Source organism: Apteryx mantelli, chromosome 12 (assembly GCF_036417845.1).
Source record: "Apteryx mantelli isolate bAptMan1 chromosome 12, bAptMan1.hap1, whole genome shotgun sequence".
Classification (NCBI taxonomy): Eukaryota; Metazoa; Chordata; class Aves; order Apterygiformes; family Apterygidae; genus Apteryx; species Apteryx mantelli.
In genome coordinates this window covers 19,490,679-19,508,670 of record NC_089989.1, presented here as the reverse complement: position 1 = coordinate 19,508,670, position 17,992 = coordinate 19,490,679, and the positions used below count along the sequence as shown (strand labels likewise).

Genomic DNA, 17,992 nt, shown 5'->3' with positions numbered 1-17,992 from the left:
GTTCTCCAAAGATTTGTATGAAAACAGGAAAGGTGAAGAGATTGTCCAAGACTGTAACAAACAGGCAACACAAAGATAAAGAAATCCAGAATCAAGCACAGAACAACCAACCAACAAACAAAAATATCAGAAAAAGCAATGAAGGCAAATATACCCCTCCCAAAAAATAACCTTCCAGAGTGCTGTCCCATCTGCATTGTTCTGTGTCTTTATTTTGAAATGTGCACTTCTAGTGATCCCAGAACTGTAGCTACTCCCTATATCTATCATTTTCCCCTCATTATTTTAATTCTTTTCTCAATCTGTTTTGGAGTTGGCCCAATAAGGATGAGCAAATCCTTCTCTATGTCTTTGAGCTCTTAATTGATATTTCTTCAACTCTTTTCAAAGCAGCTATTTTGGCATCTAGAAAAGATTTGGTGTCATCTGAGTGGTAGAAAATATATTTTAATCTTTCACAGCAGTGTTGTTTCTAAGATGTAGCATTTGGGGTAACAGATGGGGTGGCAAAGAAGTTGCCTATAGGGGCAGTGCTCTGCCTCAACTACTCTCCCGCCCGCTGCAGGAACTTTTCAATTAAACGATGAAAGATTTTGCAGCTTGATGCATTCCAGAGCTGCGTCTTAGCAATTGTTTAGCACCCAAATTTCCATGTAAATATTGATGGTTTTGCAGCATTTTGAAAAGCATTCTACAGGAACATTCTCGTCCTAGCTAGTGCCTTCACTAAAGGCAGAGGCGCTTTCCACGTCGGCTGTCCCAGGTTGTTCACCGGAGCACTGCGCCAGAAAGGCATCCTCCTTGAGAGCACTGAGTTCATACGACAAGCCGTGTATCGCCAGACCCTTAGGACTGACAGACAGAAATAGTTTGAGATTTCTGGATGGTTAAAGAAACCCTGCTCATTAACAAAGCTTACGTTTCCTCCAATGCCAAGGAATGCTGACCTGCCGGTGGTGGGTGATCTCAGAGTGCGTCACCAATGGTAGACAAATAAGGACGATGTGAAATGTCCCTTGCTGGTACTGCAGAGCTGTGTTCCTCTGTCTTCAGCACATTCCTACCCTTGCCGGATGCAAAAGAAGTCTTTATTCAGTATAATCCTCCATGTTCTCCCCCAGGTCAATCTTCTTGCTCATGGCCAAATGTACAATCCTTCCCAAAAGTAAGATTACTGTTTCATGCTGTTTAAATAACCAAATCTTTGTCATCTCTTAAAGATGTAAGTCTTTTTTATTGCTAGGCAGCGATATGAATTGGCCTAACTTTTCAGCATTTTAAATGACATTTCCCTTTAAGGTAGCATAATACATTTGTGTTAACAATTGCACTGAGTATATGCTGTGATTGGGGGATGATATGCAGACTGTATTGTTTGAGTTAACAGTGACCTCTCTCTCTTTTTTTTTTTAATGTAGCATTAGGTTTGTATTTCTTTTATTAGAACAGTTGACCACTACACCTCCAGATCTGATAGCATTTGTATTTAATAACCTATATTTAAAATCAAGTCTCTTTATTTCTAAACAGGGCTGGTTTAGTCCTGGCCAGGTCTTTGTGCTAGATGAGTATTGTGCACGTAATGGAGTGAGAGGCTGTCACAGACATCTCTGCTACCTCAGAGATTTGCTAGAGCGCGCAGAAAATGGAGCTATGATTGACCCCACCTTACTTCACTACAGCTTTGCCTTTTGTGCATCACATGTTCATGGCAACAGGTAAGGAATTATTCTTGGCTAGCAGCTCCCTGCCAGCAAGGGATGACTTTGTCAAATATAGGTTTCCTTGGATAGTGCGCAACAGTCCCCAATTTGTTTTCGCATTGGATGTCTGGCAGCAGCGCTTCTAGTGGCATAGTCGGTTTGTTTGTTTGTTTCGTTGCTTGTTTAATGTAAGCAATAAAAATGCACGTACGGGATCCAGAAATCAGGGTTTTTAACTTTCTTGCCCAGGCACCTGCTAGCTGTGGTTCTGGACACCGTAGAGTTGAAGTACATGCCACAGTCACAAGTTGAAGAATGGAAGTAAACAATATACTCTACTGATTTAATTGCTATGTAAGGGAATCTGACAATTTGCAACAGTGAAATTTGCAGCAGCATCCAACTTTAATATTCAGAAGTGATTTAAGCCCTTAGGCACCTGTGTCTCATTAAAAGTCAGTGTGACGTAAGTTCAGAAATTGCTAAACATAATTGAAAATTTTTTCTTGCTGCTGTTGCAAAGCAATTTCAATTTCAGAAGTAGCCCCATTCCTTTCTCTGAAATGTGGCACATCTTTGACTGTAGGAAGTGGAGCTGTGCTTTTTCCTTTTCTATATATTTTGTTGATAGCTATGGTATCTATTGCAGCTTCTTTTTCTGCTTTGTTTCTTTTAAGTTGCATTATATACTTTGAGATATTGCTCGCTATCCTGCATATGCTGCTGAGGAAGGGAGTGTTACAAAGTAATTATGTGTTTTTGTAAGCCCTCTGGTAAATAGCATCCTGAATTGTGACACACATTGCCCAGGTTTCACGTTGCAAGGCTGCCACTTGCTTTGCACTTCGTTTCATACATCTCGTCATGGAAACCGAGTTTTTGCTTCCTTAGTTTCCTTTTTAGTTCTGACTTTCTTTTGCTTGTTCATTCCTTCTTTGCCAATTGTTATTTGGTTTCAGTTGTTGTTTGCTTTCAGTTTAGTTTCCTTTTGTTTTGTTTTTTTTCCTTGTTTTCTTCTGCTTCTTTCACTTTTGCTGCTGGCCTTCCCCCGCGCGTTTCAATCATTCCCCAAAGCCAACACATGACAGAATTACTTGGTGGGTCACAGCCAAGTGCAGACGGCGAAGGGGGCAAAGTGTCTCAGGCCGCTGCCACTGAAGTGGAGACAAAAAGGGATTCCAAAAAGGAGTCCAAAAAAAGGAAAGATTCCAAATCGCAGCCGAATCCAGAGCCGAAAAGGTAAGAGAAAGCGCAGAGTGCACAGAAATGTATTGTACGCGGCACCGGAGCTCCTCGGTCACTGAGCACACTGGGCAGTTTGCGTCCCCAACACCAATGGGGCTCTATGGCTCTCAGCACACCCCCGTAGCTGGTGTCAGGCAGCGTGGGCAGTCCAGGTCCTAAACCAGAAATCAGGTATTTGACTCTCTTGGGAAGCGAATGGTGTTTGGGTACCTAAGTCCCGCAGAGAATCAGCACCTTGAGTTTTTCCAGGCGTGTGTTCAGCCAGGCTGTTTGCACTGAACCTGAGGAATCAAACCAGAAACTGGCTGCCCCATAGGCCCTCTTCCATGGGCAGGGCTCATCCCAGCAGGAGGCTGTTTTGGCTTACAGGACCCGGTTCAAAGCCCTTTCGGCCCAGGCCCGTGTAACAGAGGAGGTTGGACGCTGGTCACAGCTCCTCCGTGTACACTTCAGAGTCCAGCACAGCCAAGAGCTGAAGCTTCCTCTCTGGCTGGGCTGGGGGCAGGACGTACCTGATGGTACTGGCCGTGGTAACAACCTGCCAGCCCCTGCTCTTGGGGCTGGAGAATTGCAGGCATGGGAAAGATGTATTACTTAAAATCAGTGCAATCTGTAGACCCTAATCCCATGCCCGTACAGCTCCCCGGCGTGAAGTGTGGCTGCTACACCTTACTGGGAAAAAGCTGTGCCTTGCCAAACGGACAGCTCTGCATTGGCAGGGCTTTTAAAGTAATGTGCTTAAAATATTCCAAGAAAGGAGTTAAATGTTGTGCTATAACTCAACCTTCTTCAGCTGATGATTGACTTCAAATCAAAAGGCTGAAGGTTTATATTCCTTCTAGGTCACTGTTGTCTCTCTGTCGCCTGGCGATTACCAGGGGCTCCGTGCTGGAGCTGCAAGGTTATAGCATTGCAGTTTTTAACCAAGATCGGTGTATATGTAAAAGTTGCATGCTGGCTCAGGCAGTTAGGAGTTTGACACAGAAACTACTAGGTGAGGTTTCTTGGCCTCTGCTATCAGCAAGTCACAAGAATGGGCCACAGGTGGTCTGAGGAAAAAAAAAAAGTGACTCTGTATGTTTGGTTTCTGCTAATAGAAATCTGAATATCTGAGTGGAAGAGTCACGATTTCTTTTCAGAAGTCTGTTTAAGCCACATGCATCATGCTTTTGAGAACTGGCTGGCAGAGAGCTAAGGAAAGCCAATATTTATCCGTGCAGTGCTTACTGGCAATTACGATGTGTGTAAAACTGGGTTCTCTTTAGCTGCGTCCCTTCCTCCCACCTGCCACTTTCATACGTTGCTCGTTGGCTGGGTCCTCGCTCTTCCCGGCGAACCTTTAGCTCGTTGCGGAGTTGAAGACTTTCCTTGCAAATTCTCTAATCCCGAGGTTGGCTGTCAGTCAGATTCTGCCATGCCAGTAATGAAGGTCAAGCAGGGAGATAATTCCGTGTGGCTATCCATCGCCTCTGCTAGCGAGAGGCGGTGATGGAGCTGAGGTGGGCTGTCTCTTTGGATCGCCTTTGAGTAAGGTCAGGCAGGGAGACAGCGGTAGCTCGCAGTCAGCGAGGAAGCGCAGGGAGGCTGCGCTTCGGATGCCGCCGACAGCCTGGAGGTCGGGGCTGACAGAATGACAGGCGTCAGCGCGAGGACGCGGGCTCGCCACTGCCCGGTGTCCGCGTCGGGAGCGCCGCCGCCACCGGCCGGGAGCGCGGCAGGCAGGACGGGAGCGAAACGGCCGCTGTTAAAAATACACCGCTGGCTTGGAGCTGACCCCGCTGCCGGGTCATGTGAAATGGTCAAAGCCCCGTATCGGTGATATTTTGGAGCCCTATTGGTCTGGTTTTGCTTTACATGTAAGCTTTTTTTTTTCCCTTTGGGCTCAGGTAGCTTTTTCAGACCTCTGAAAGCCTGACATGATCTCTCCATGAGAAGGATGTGAATCACTGCTATTTGCATGGCAGTCCCCTTAATTTTTCAGTTGATTTCATCCTTTTTGAAGTAAAAATGTTGTTAAATGTAAATTGCTTGCTCTGTGTTTTACTTCCTGCAGATACCTGAATGTGTAATGTGCAGGCTGTCAGAAGCAGATACCAGCAATGCCAGGCAGACTGCTAAGTGCTCGAATGATTTTCTGTTAACCCAATTACTTGCTGCTCACTAAAGTTAAAGAAATTGAGGCTCATTATTGTAGTCCTACTAGTGACTTCATCCACCAGGTACCATTGGGTGCCTTTTAAAGAGTTCTGCCGTTATGAAAGACTCTATGGTTTCTGCTGTATTCTCCCACGTGAAAGATAAGAAACACGCAGAATCATTCAAACATTTTTGGTTTTGGTACCATTACCATAGTATAGAGGCTGTCGCTTTCCTTTATCGACACTCTTCCAATAAAAACAGTAAAGAAAAGAAACAGAAATGGTTTTAAGAAGGCATAATTTTTGTTAAAATTATGAAAGGGTTTGCATGGTCACCCAGGTCTTCTCCAGGCTTCTGTTTCCATTTTTGTCTTTATCTTCGCTTTTGAGGACGATGCCTGTACTCTCTGTTTGACGCAGGGAGAGCTGATGTGTAGAGGACCCTAGTGACTTGCCATGCTCTGTACAGGAGAGGAGCTGTGGAGCAGAAAATGCAGCCCAGCTTTCCCAGGGCCCAAATTAGGATCTAAACCCTTGAACAGTGATTTTTCTCCCTTCAAAGGAATTTCTTTGGGTTTCTATGTGAGGTGACCTTGGTTTTGCATAGGCCTTTTCAGATTAAGCCATGTAGTAACTTTTTCAAAAATGTTGTTAAAGTTGGCACCAAAAAAGAATCTTTCTATGCTTGGTTAGTCCTGAACTTTTACAAATAAGACCAAAATGTTGAATGTGTACGTACTAAGTATTAACAGACACTGAGATTACCAAAATCGGGATGCCAGATTGAATCCCCTCCCGTCTGGTAATGACTGAACAGCATCATTCCCAGGGAGTTGTTCAGTGACTGCGAGATGAGCTGAGGCTCTCAGTCTATTAACCCAAGGTCCAAACAACTACAAGTCCCCTCTATTAATTATCTCGGTATGTCAGGGACCTAGTCTTCTCTGTGTAAGATGTATTTTAGTGCATTAAATTTTCAAGAAGTAGCTCTTCCATTAGCTAGCATTAGCATTAGGTTTCAGTAGTTTTTAATAAATTTAAGCCACCAGAAATATTATTTTCGTAGACCTTGAAGATTTAAAAAGTCTGCATAACATATTTATAACTTTTTCCATTATATTCTAATTACATATCTGGCTATTTCACATAAAGGCAAGATTTCCATACAGCTACTTAAAAAAAACAAAACAGGACTTTTTTGGTCCAACAAAATAAGTACTAAGTGTATCAACACTTTCATCCAACTTCTGATGACCATAGTAACTTCATATGTCTTCCATACTACTTTAGTATCCATGTTTTCCATTCATGAATAGCCCTGAATGCAATAATGCGCGTTAATAAAATCTCATGCAGCGTAAATGCTGCAACCTTTTGTTAGGTGCTGGCTCCGTGTCCCAGCCACATAAGCTGGTGGTGACACGGAGCGCGTGGCACGTGCCTGTCAGATGTGATCCAGCGTCTGTGCTGAAGGGATGTGCATTGCCAGGGACCAGCAGAGAACCAGCTTCGCGTTACCGGCTGACATGATTCGTCGCAATTGGTGTAGGATGGCAGCACTCAGACACCGTTCGGTTCAGCCAGGGTGTGTCAAGGGTGGAGATCGCTCAGGAGAAGCGATGAGCCGTGACTTGGGTCAGCATGGCGCCATGGAGGAGAGCGGGAGCAGAACGAAGGCTGAGGTTGGGAGGGTGAAGTAGCTCACGTGTTCAGCAGCATCTAGTGCATCTAATTCGGGCGAGGGGAAATGCCAGGGAAAAATGTGGAAGGCTGGGCTAAGCGAAGGGCTCCCAGGCAGCAGACAGTGCACGCTGTGAGTTCCCAGAAGAACGAGAAGTCAACCAAAATTGATGGTTGCTGAAAAAGCTTTTTCGGGGGGTGTGAACGGGTGGACTCCTTCAGGGCAGATTTACCAGGGGAGCTGCGGCAGGGAACAGAGAGGCAGCTGTGGCCCGATGGAGATCACCGCTGCGGCCAGCACGGGGTACGGTCCCCGGGACGCTGCCCCGGCAAGGCTCCCTGCAAGGGATGCTCTGAAAGCCTGTCCTGACACATGCCGTCCAAGGCGCTAATCATCCATGTTTACTGCAGAGCTCATATGTGCTGCACCTGGCAACCAGCAAGTGAGCTGAAAGCAGCACGTGTTTTATATTTGCGTTGTTACTTAAAAAATCAAATTATTTGCATCGGTTTTTGACATTGTTTTTTTTGTTGGCTCTGTATGCCAGGGCTCACAGTGCATGCAAAGATCTGTTTGCTACGTGTAAGCAATATTTTCCCAAGTAAAAAAGTGTAGACAAGTTAAACATAAAAGGTGTAAAACATGATATGTCTTTTCATTTATAAGCCACTTTGGTTTTTCATACAGGCTTATGTCAAAGAGATTAACCCACTGGAGCTATACTGTATATTTATAATTGCATACAAATGAATGCTATTGCTTCATATATTAGTCTTTGTTAAAAATCATTTTGATATATTTGTTTTAGCAGCATAACTAGCCCTGGGGGCACTGGGTATAATTAGAAAAGGGCATGGGGGGAGGCGGGACTTGTAGAATAAAGCAGTGGCCTTAGGATCACAGGTCCTAATTATAATTTATAATTAAGCCTGGAATTTGCACAAACCATCTAAGCTAAACAAGGACTATCGTTTTTGCTTTTTAAATTGCAACCTTTTTTTAATTTCACCACCTGCTTTGTTGATGTTGTTGCTTTCATGGCTTAAAACCTAAAAATCAAGGAGGGATTAGGAAAGCAACATTTAAAACTTTTCATATGTAATATTTACATTGGGAATTTACAAGTTTAGGGGAAGCATAGTGAATCTGCAGCAGAAGGAGTGATCTGAATTTTGTTTTCTTATAAACAAAAATTTCCTTTTTCTTTTCTTGCCCTTTTCACCCTTCTGCTTCCCTCTCTGCCCATAGCTTATACCATACACCTCAAGTGACTGTGGCAGGAGCAATAGAGGATCAGATGGAAATGTGTCTTCACTCAGATGGAGATGTTGATGTTGTTTATTGACCTAAATCCATAGACACAAACCCATTTTGTCTTTTGTGCTTCTGTATGTACTATATGCATACAGAACTTTTTCACCATTTTGCTCTTTTCTCATTCACCATCGCTGCTTAACCCAGTGTTACGAAGTTGTGGTTATGCGTCATGTGTGAGAACATTCATTTTCTACAGTTGCATTTTAGCTAGACTTGCTGCAAAAATGCTCCTTCTGGAGGAGCCTGTGATTCTGTCCATAAGATAAAACATCAAACATAAAAGTTAAGTTGGATATCTTTGGTGAAAAAAAAATGCCAGTAAGCATCAGAAAGAGCTGGTGAGGCTTGAAGTTTTCTTGCGGATTTTTACAGAACCGTCAGCCATGTACTGGAATTGTCTAGAGCACAGAAGTGAATCTTAAATTATAGCAGTGCTAAGCTATATACCCTTTGTGTTCTTGCAAAAGGGAAAATAAATATGTTCCCTCAAAAAGATTACATTTTCAAAGTCTATTTGACTTGAATGTTTAATTAGATTTCAAAATTATCAAGCTAATAAATTAAGTGCAAGGCTTTCAGTGGTGTTTTTCTAGTTCTATGTATATCCTGCATTTGTCACTAATTAATGAGTTCCTAATGCTTCAGCTTCTGGGAAGATGAGCAACAAAGATTAACATAACTTATAAATCTGAAGATGTGCAGCTGGGTTATAGTATTTGAAATTTGACAAAAACATTGGAAGTATTATTATTTGTGACATGGCTCAAGATGGGGGATTGTGAGGAAAGTAAAGATGACAGAACTGGTGCTAACCACTGTGACAACAACTTGAAAAGCAGCCGACATGACATCTTTCCTATCATGCTGCCGAATATGTCAACTTTGTGAAGGACAGTGAGAAAATGGTTTGCCGAAAATTTGAAAGGTAGATTCAAGAGATGCTCATCATGTCAGATGTAATATAGTCCACAGCTGTTTGAGAAAGGAAGTCCTTGCCGTGGTGATGGCTCTCGGTTGGCAGCCCCTTCCAGACATCCACGCTGCTCCAGAAATGGCTACAGCTGACCTGTAGGTTGTCTCAAGTTTGTAGGAGCATGATACGCAAAAGCAGCTTGTTGCTTACACCGCGTGCCGTCGCGGGAGCGCTGGTCGTGCGCGAGGGCAGCGCTGGCTGCAGCAACCAGCTCGGGCATCCTCCATCTCCCAAAAGAGCCAGGAAAACGCAAAGACCAGGAGACGACCGCGGGCAACACACTGGGTGAATGTATTACCCTGCATGCGCCTCAGTGGTTGGGTTAGCGTCGCAGTGCAAAGCGTTGGGGCGTTGTAGCCTAAACAAGAGACGTTTTGGACAGAGGTTCATTTTTTTCACCAAAGCCCCCAACTTCCTTCGTGTTCATCTGAGCCGATGTTGTAATATTTCTGCTTTCAGAGCTCTACATTTTTAATTTGCTAAACCCAAAAGTGAAAGGTGCTGTTGTGTCAGGGCATTTCAGGTGTCTAACGTGGGTTGTTACGTGGCTAAATAACAACTTCCAACAAAACTGGAGCCCTTTGAATACAGTGAAAAATTATGGTCAGAGCGAAAGAGCCATGACCCAACCGTAGTTACCGAATTCAGGCCCAAATTGCTTTCACCAACATCAGCGGTGAATCGTCTGGACTCCTGAATTTGGAGCTGGCATGGGTTTCACTCAGTGCTGCACTCTGCTTTCAATTAAATCACTTGAATATTTTTTAAAAGCTGACAATTTTTTTAAAAGCAGCACTTCTTTGGACATTTACTGTCCTTCAAAAAAGAAGACCTCATTTAGACCCATGTACGTCCTTCAAGTTTTCTCCAGCCTGTCGGTAAATCTTACCGTTGGAGGTTATTGACCCAGCAAAGGGCAACATAACTTTCAAACCATTTCCAGTCCATCAGCAAATCACTGCCAGCACAGGCAGCTTTTACTCCATCATTTGTCAGCATGGATACAATTAACCTAATGACACTCTATGAGTTGTTCTGGGTGCAGAGGGGGAACTCAATGCCAAAAGTCAAATGAGGACTTCAGCCCTGCCCCTTAATATACAGCATTCATTATGGTCTGTCTCAAATTATCAGCTCTTCTGCCTGGGAACAAACCAGACACTGAGAGGTGCACAGCGTAACAAAAGGCATGAAGAAATCCTCTATCTGAACATTAAGTATTTTATGGAATTTTGGAATAGAGAGATATTTAATATGTTCAGACATTAGTTTTTGCTCAATATCTTTTTTTTTCTTTGTGGCTTGCTCATTTCTTCAAAATAACTAGTCCTAATTAGGTACTAATGAGACCAGATCCATACTTCCAAAAGTGTTTATAAAATGTGTTCCCCAGCTGAGACATTTTATCCAAGTTTCAGCCTAAATCTTTTCCTTTTTTTTTCCTTAATGCACAACTGAATTTGGCAAATAATCAAGTAGAAATTTCTGATGAAATGCTGATTAAATTTAAATATATCCTCTGGTATTCAAGTCTTTTTCTCTGTCCGTGTTATAAGTTTTATTTAATGTATATTTGGCTTTAAAAATATACAGTGAATATCTTGTAAGGTTTGCTAGTTACTCTGCTGAAATGTTTTAATGGTTTATTCACCTGTACTGGAACGTAAGAGATCATATTTATGATATTAAGAGCTTACTAAACACAGGGTCAAGGAGAAGCGATTGTACAGATTTTATAGATTTTAATTTTTTATAGGGTCTTTCTTTTAAGTTTAGGGCCTTTGATTCTTTAAGAGGAAAATAAAGCCAACCAATTAACCCCTGACAGGAGGTTCATTAGAAGCTTTGTAATCCCTTGCCAAGTCTTTTGTATAGCCAAACCAGTCTAGTACGGAGGATTTACGCAGCTTAAGCTGCACACTGGAGGAGGCCTTTAAGTAAGAACATTTGTTCAATTTTAAGATGTCTTACATTACCTAAAGAGAGGCCGTGCCAGCGGAGTTACCCGGTAATAGCCAAATCCGTATCCTTCGCTGGTCAGCAATAGGAAGCGGCGCTGCCGCTTGTCCGGGCGGCCGATGCCACTGGCGGCTGGATTAGCGGCGCTCTCGCCGCTCCTCCTGGCTCGCGCGTTTTGGGGGCGAAGGAGGGGATTGCGGGTCACGGCGCTCGGAGGAGGCCGCGGCAGCAGAGGGACAGGGCGGGCGGGCGAGCACGGGGACGGTCAGGTCGCCCAGCTCCATTAGCGGCTCGGCCGTGTCCGCCTGCGCACTGTGCTCTGTGAAGGACGGAAGCTGTCCCCAGGTAGCAATACCTGCGCGTCTTGCAATGCAGTCCTGTGCACTCGGGAGGTACGAGGGTGTGATAAAAACTCCTTGAGGGTCTTCGGTAAATGTACTCGTGCTAATTTCTATGAATTGAAATTAAAAGACATTGCATTTTCCAACACAAGATATGTATTGCTCTCTGAGTACGTTTCAGCAGACTGCATCGAAGAGGGCTCACGGCGAGAGGTTATTCCAAGAAGGTGATTCACTGGTTATGAAGGAGTGCAGAATTTTGTATTCTGTTTCTGTATGAGCTTATTGTTGATGTTCTTTCATACTGGGAATTAAGGGGTAAATTAGCAGCTGATTTTTTCTGCAGAAATTAAGTACTTATTTAGCCAGCAACGGGCCCGATCCTACAGTGGAAGCTGACATTATATTCCCTGTCATATTCCCATTTAAAGGGGGAGGCCAGATGATCATTCTGAGAGAGGCTCGCTCTTTCTCTCGTGATTTTTGCTACCGTAGCCCTCCCGCTGCCGCGACCGCTAGCGTCTCGGCGTGCCACGTACTCTCTCCTGGGTCTAACAGTTGGTGACGTGTTTCCCAAACTGCAGTATCTTGTTTGCTGTGCAGATGATTTAGCAGGGTCAGGAGGTGAAGTCTGAGTCATTCATGGCATTTCTCCTCCAGGCCCGACGGAATAGGAACTGTAACTGTGGATGAGAAAGAGCGCTTTGAAGAGATCAAGGAGCGGCTTCGTTTGCTTCTGGAGAATCAGATCACGCATTTTAGGTAAAGGCAGCGATCCCAGCCTGAGCGAGAGAGGACTGATTTCCTCCCAACTCCCTCCCGTAAACAGAGAAGTCAAACGGCAGATTTTGAATGCATATGGGAATTCTGCATAAGTGACACAGACAGACCTAAGCAGGGCAGTAAAGCTTGCACTGTAGCATGTTTGTAGCTGGAGAGTGATTCTAAATATATAACCTTTAAAGGGTATTTCAAACCATCTTGCTTCCATAGGCATGGCAATGCTGTGAATTTTTTTCAATTTAACCAAAAAAAAAAAAAATCCCATGTCCTCTTATTTCTCTTTTCTTAGCTATTGCCCATTTTCACTTCTTCCCAGTATGAAAACAGGCAGGGCTTTCTTCAGGGATGTCACAATTGTAGGAGTGATGGCTACTGCCCCCCAAAACAAGTGATGGATTGCCCCCGGCACACCAGCCTGGTCCTACACTGGTCGTGCGTATTTGCCCGCAGACCAGTGACATGCATTTGTACGCAGATGGGTGATGTGCGTTTGCGCGCTCACCGGTGACGTACATTTGCACACAGACCAGTGACATGCATTTGCACACAGACTCCATGCCAGAGCCCCGTGTAGCTGTCACTCCCCGGAGAGAGCGGCTGGTTCAGCCAGTTACTTACAGCCTGGTGGATCGCTGGTTCCCTGGCTGGAAGTGACTGTTACTGCCCTTTCCAGGCCATAATATTTCACTCTCTTAGGAGACCTAAAAACTCTCCAGGTGACCCCCAGATTTAATAAGCTGCTACAACTGGCTGACTTGCCCAGCTACCCGTTATTCTGTTTTACTGTCTTAGTGTTCATCTCATCAAAACCTTTTCTGAAAATTACCCTTTAGAAAGAATGCTAATTCAGAGTAGTGGTACTAAAGAATTGCTGGGGCATATTTAGGAAAGCATCTTTATACCACTGTAAAGGCTATAGATAGGCTTATCCACGTGCACCTGGTGTAGTCTTAACATGATGTGGTTTTTCTAGGTACTGCTTTCCGTTTGGCCGTCCAGAAGGTGCATTGAAAGCTACTCTATCGCTACTGGAAAGGGTAAGTATAAGAATAACAAAGGCTAGTTAAAAATCCCTGTATTTGTGTACCTTTCCATCCAGAAGAGCTTAAGTGACTTATTGTTGTGTAGGGCACCTGTAATTATTGATAGTTAATATTGAAATGCCTGGCATTAGGTATGACCGTTGATTTCTCCTGCTTCAACTTGGAGGCCTGTGTAGTCAGTAGTAGCTGTAGTCCCCAGTGCCCCAGGTACCCTGTTCTGCAGAGTTTGGGATTTCCCGGGCCCGATGCACCCCAAGCGTCTGCAGGAGTCCCCCCGTCCCTGCATCTGGCTGCCCTCTCGTCTCCACTAACCAGCGGTAAACACAAGCCCAGACGAGATGCAAAGCGATAAGCAGAGCCTGGGAAGGCCACAACTTTGCCTGGCACAGGGGGACTTGGGATGGGCCTTAACGACATGCCTTGAGGGACTGGAAGCGGTGTGGCCACTTTAGGGGCATGCCTTCGGGGAGAGTACAGCTGCAGAAAGGGTCGCTCCCAAGTTTCAGGCTGGCCGAGGTGACCTTGCAGTGGATCCTACGTATTGCACACATGTCCCATGAGCCAGGCAGCGTTAGTGCTGGAATGCATGTATTCGCTGGGCATGGAGAAGAAAGAGTTGTGAGTGCCTGATGCCACAACAAATCAGATTTTCTTATGTCAAGGTCCTGATGAAAGACATAGTTACTCCAGTCCCTCAAGAGGAAGTAAAAACAGTCATCCGTAAATGCTTGGAGCAAGCAGCTCTAGTCAATTATACTCGACTATCAGAGTATGCCAAAATTGAAGGTAAGGCTCTTTCCTTGTGAAATTACAATTTTTATTATATTTCTAGGTGGCAACTATGGCTTGGAGCTATTTAAAAGAAACTCATTTGCTATTTATTCACTTGTCAATAAAACTGGGGTGATTGTGAATCATTTTTGTGGTGTTGGCTTTTGCAGCAGTTAAGAATGGAAGCTATGCAAAATGTTTCCTTTTCTGGAAAAGAGAGAGGAAACAGTTAAAAGGAACTGTAGCTTTTTTTTTTTTTCCATTGTTAGCGCATTTGGCCAGTGGTGTAGTATTTAGACTCATGTTGTGGTTTTAAAAAACAAATTGAGAAATACTTGGGATGTCATCTTTGCAGCTGAAAGTACAGTGCAGCTAATTGCTTGTGACAGTGGAGTTCAGGAGACAAACGAATAATAAGAAGCTGAAAAAATGTTTAATCTCTGCTTAATCATTTGTAGCCAATTTAAAATGTCTTTTTTTCTGGGAATGTTTCATTGCCTTTGCACTTTGCATAGCAGTCATTGATCAGTCGGTCCCCTACTTGCCTCAGATTTCTTTCTTGTCCCTCTAAATCCAGCAGAGCTGATATTATTGACCTTTTAAGTTACGGGAGAATAATAACCAGTGACCAGAGACACATGTAGCCATCAAAAAGACATTTTAAAGCTTGCTGCAGGATATGTGTTAGCTGAAGCTCTATGATCCAGTAGTTCTTTCCATGGTAATCAGTTTACATTGCTACCTCGTTGGCTGCTGTACCCTGTTTGAAACTCCGGCCCAACTCTATCCGTGTTTGCAATTGTTTATAACTGTATGTTCCAAATGAATGGTATGTTCTGCTCTAGACTTTGGGTTTCTGTCATGTGTGATGCAGCTCAGATTATCGTTGTATGTCTCTAGGACAATGTGGAAAGGAGAAAAAAAAAATCCCCTCTGATTTGTTCCTAGTTCTTGTTTACATGAAAAATTGGGTTATTATATGACAAATTGTCCAGGTTCTGTACATGACATGTCCTCTCTTTTTCCATTTTTTTTTCTGTCTAACGATGCAAATTGTGTACCAGTGGTAATGAATTCATTGTTATGCATCCAGTGAGAAACACTTAAGAATTGGGCACTAAAAGGATGTTTATCAACTCTTGACTTGGTAATGAGTGACAAAAATAGAGAAGGAACGAAGGTTTCATAAGCACTGTATTATCAGGCAATTTATCAAAGTACTCAACTTCACAGGATATTTTAATTGGTGCATTCTGTAAAATGCAATGTTTAAATATACTTGACAAGGATGGAGAAGGACTGAGAATCAAAAGCAGCTTTTCTGTTGATGGATGCTTCTACCCAGTGCTGGCTCCCTTAGGTTCTCTGTGTAAATATCACTAACTCGTTGGTAAGATTTGCTCTCTTCTTTCAGATAAATCTTTGCAAAAACAAACTTTATGATCTGTAAGTAAAAATGCATTCATTTCCAAAGTAGAACAGTTAGTCTGTACTTTTCCTTTTGTGCCTCAATTCTTCTTGGTTGTGTTAATTATCTGCCCTCTTTTTTGCACTGTGACTTTTAGGTCTGGGAATACTTTGAAGCAACAAACTTTTTTTTTCCAGCTGCCTTTTCAGAGAATAGTTCATTCCACACTACCTGCTCTCTTCTGCTTTTCTCCTCCCTTATCCGTGATTGGCCACAGCCACTTTTTTATACTAGCTCTATAAAAGTGGTTGTAACACCAATTTCAAAGCATGCTGGGATTGTTAATTCCAACAACCCAACATCCGCCAGCTGCATGCATCAGGTTTTCTCTCATGAGCATAGTCCACTATGTCTTAAAATAGTTTCTTAGAAGAGCAAGTAACAAATTTACCTCAGTGAGAGGCATTTCCCTATGCAGTATATGATTTTGAAATTTTACTTTTAAAAGCTGACATTCAAATATCCACATGTTTTAAGAGAGTTTTGTCAGAGATGTAAAAAAAATAAATAAATGGCAGCAGTGCTTGAGGCTATGTTTATGAAGAAATACCTGTGAAAGCCTTAGATACTGAAGGCTGAAATCCTTAGTATCTCGGAGCCTTAAACCAATAGAAATCTATTTCCCTCTATTCATGACGTTTTGATCATTATATTCTTGCAAAGAGAATAAGACCTTTAGAATCATGGTCACAACCTTTCTTGTGACTCATGGGCATGCTGAATGGTTAATCCAGTAGATCTCCAATTGTAAACCTCCTTTTTTTTTTTCTCTTCCTTTTATCCTGTGTGTATCCCAAAATACTCTGCGGCTATTTTCCTCTTAACCTGATATAAAGTTTTCCTCTGACCTATAACCTATAACCTCTTTACCTCTGACCTAAGCCTCTTGCATGCCCAAATCCTCTTTTATAGGGAAAAAGAGAGAAATGTATGAGCATCCTGTCTTCTGCTTGGCCTCTCAAGTGATGGATTTAACCATTCGTGAGTACCTACCACCCTCCTCTCCATGCTGTCCTCACTCTTTCTGTTTTCATTACCTCGAGAAACTCCAGATCCAAACCAACTCACTCTCCTTGCTTCAAGTCTTTTAGCATTGCCTTGTCTGTTGCTTCTGTCTGTGAAACCCAGTGTGAGAAGTCCAGTCACTTTTTATCAGCCTGAACCAGGTTAGACGACTAAGCCATTTGTTTGTGATAAACTCAGACTGTCTGTGAGTTTTTTCCGTTCTTCTTTTTGTCCGTGACCTGAATGCATTTTTACTTTGCTTCTGTGTAACCCCAATTTGTAAAGTGCTTGTCACTGGTACACAATCCAAAGGCAGCAGCTACATCGGGGAGAGATGAGCTAGAGGTCAGATAAAGGACATTGGGGAAAAAGCCATCCCTTTTCCTGCGTATAAGATCTTTAACCAATCCTGTGTATAAGATCCTATAAGGCTGTCCTTTCTCTGTACATCAGATCTTGCGTGTCTCCTGTCTGTTCTCTCTCAAGCGGAAGTGCTTTACTTGTTCTCTTCCTAGATTTTTTTTATTTACTCTCTTGCACCGAGCTCTGGGTGGACGTACGGGTGCAGTGGTCGTTCGGAGCATCCTTGTATGTTCTCAGAGCTTACGGACTCTAATTTCCTATTTGTGCAGCACTTGCTTTCACCTCTGTGAAAGGAGCTTCTTTTGGTAATACCATGCTTCTGGGCGGGGGGCGAGACTGGGCAACTTTTCTTCTTTTCAAATGTCATATATCACGCATAACTGGGGGGCTGTGCGGTCCACTTGCTCATTAATCCTGCATATCTGTTCTTGTTTCTCTCTTTTCTCTCCTTGTTGCTTTCTCTCTTTCATATAGAGAATCAAAAGGATGCAGGTGAACAATTGTATATGCATTATAAATTGCTAGGACTGTTGAGTTTTATTTATTTTGTTTCTTTTTCATAGCTCCTTAAGATATGTACTCCTTCAGGCTGAAAAATGGAGATGCATTGATACTTAAGGAGTTAATTTGTGCTGTCTCAATATACATAATCTCTTTTTCCTCCTTCCTTAGACTAGAGTGTAGATTAGAAATACCTTGTAGTAACCATATTACCTTCTTAGGAGACAGTTCGAATAGAGAATCTAGCCTTTATAAAGGGCAAGTTTATCATCTTCCAAAAGAACTGCAGCTCACTTTTGGTGCAGAAACGTTGGTGATTTGGCCATTAGTTAAACACACCTAACAAGCACATTTTATAACTAAACTAATGTTCATTTTTGTTTTTCATATCTTCTGTTTTATGCCCTAATGGGAGGAATGGTTTTTTAGTTTTTTTATTTTCTATTTTTTTTGTTAATGTGTAACAAATGATACAGTCAGACAGAAGTCGTGTTTGTCTCTTGTTTATAAATTGTGGTGACATGTAATGAAGCAAGGACACCGTTCAGACCGAAACACCTGAAGTGCCTGTCTCTTCAGAAGTGATTCTGTAGTTCTGTAGGCCCCTGTTCGCGTTTCTGTTGTATACCAGAGTCCTTAGTTCGAAAGTCTTTGAAACCTGAACTGTTCATTTCTTTTTGTGAGTAGAGTGTTATGTTTTG

At 43.0% G+C, this 17,992-nt stretch overlaps 1 protein-coding gene across 1 annotated transcript in view; it reads left to right on the top strand.

The window, feature by feature from the left end:
* Nucleotides 1-17,992, top strand: part of CADPS (calcium dependent secretion activator) — a 246,120-nt gene that overhangs the window by 158,794 nt on the left and 69,334 nt on the right. The window contains exons 13-16 of the mRNA XM_067303622.1: nucleotides 1,531-1,718; nucleotides 12,018-12,119; nucleotides 13,114-13,177; nucleotides 13,846-13,969. Of these exons, the coding sequence (XP_067159723.1) occupies nucleotides 1,531-1,718; nucleotides 12,018-12,119; nucleotides 13,114-13,177; nucleotides 13,846-13,969 (478 nt within the window). The remainder of the gene's footprint in view (nucleotides 1-1,530; nucleotides 1,719-12,017; nucleotides 12,120-13,113; nucleotides 13,178-13,845; nucleotides 13,970-17,992) is intronic.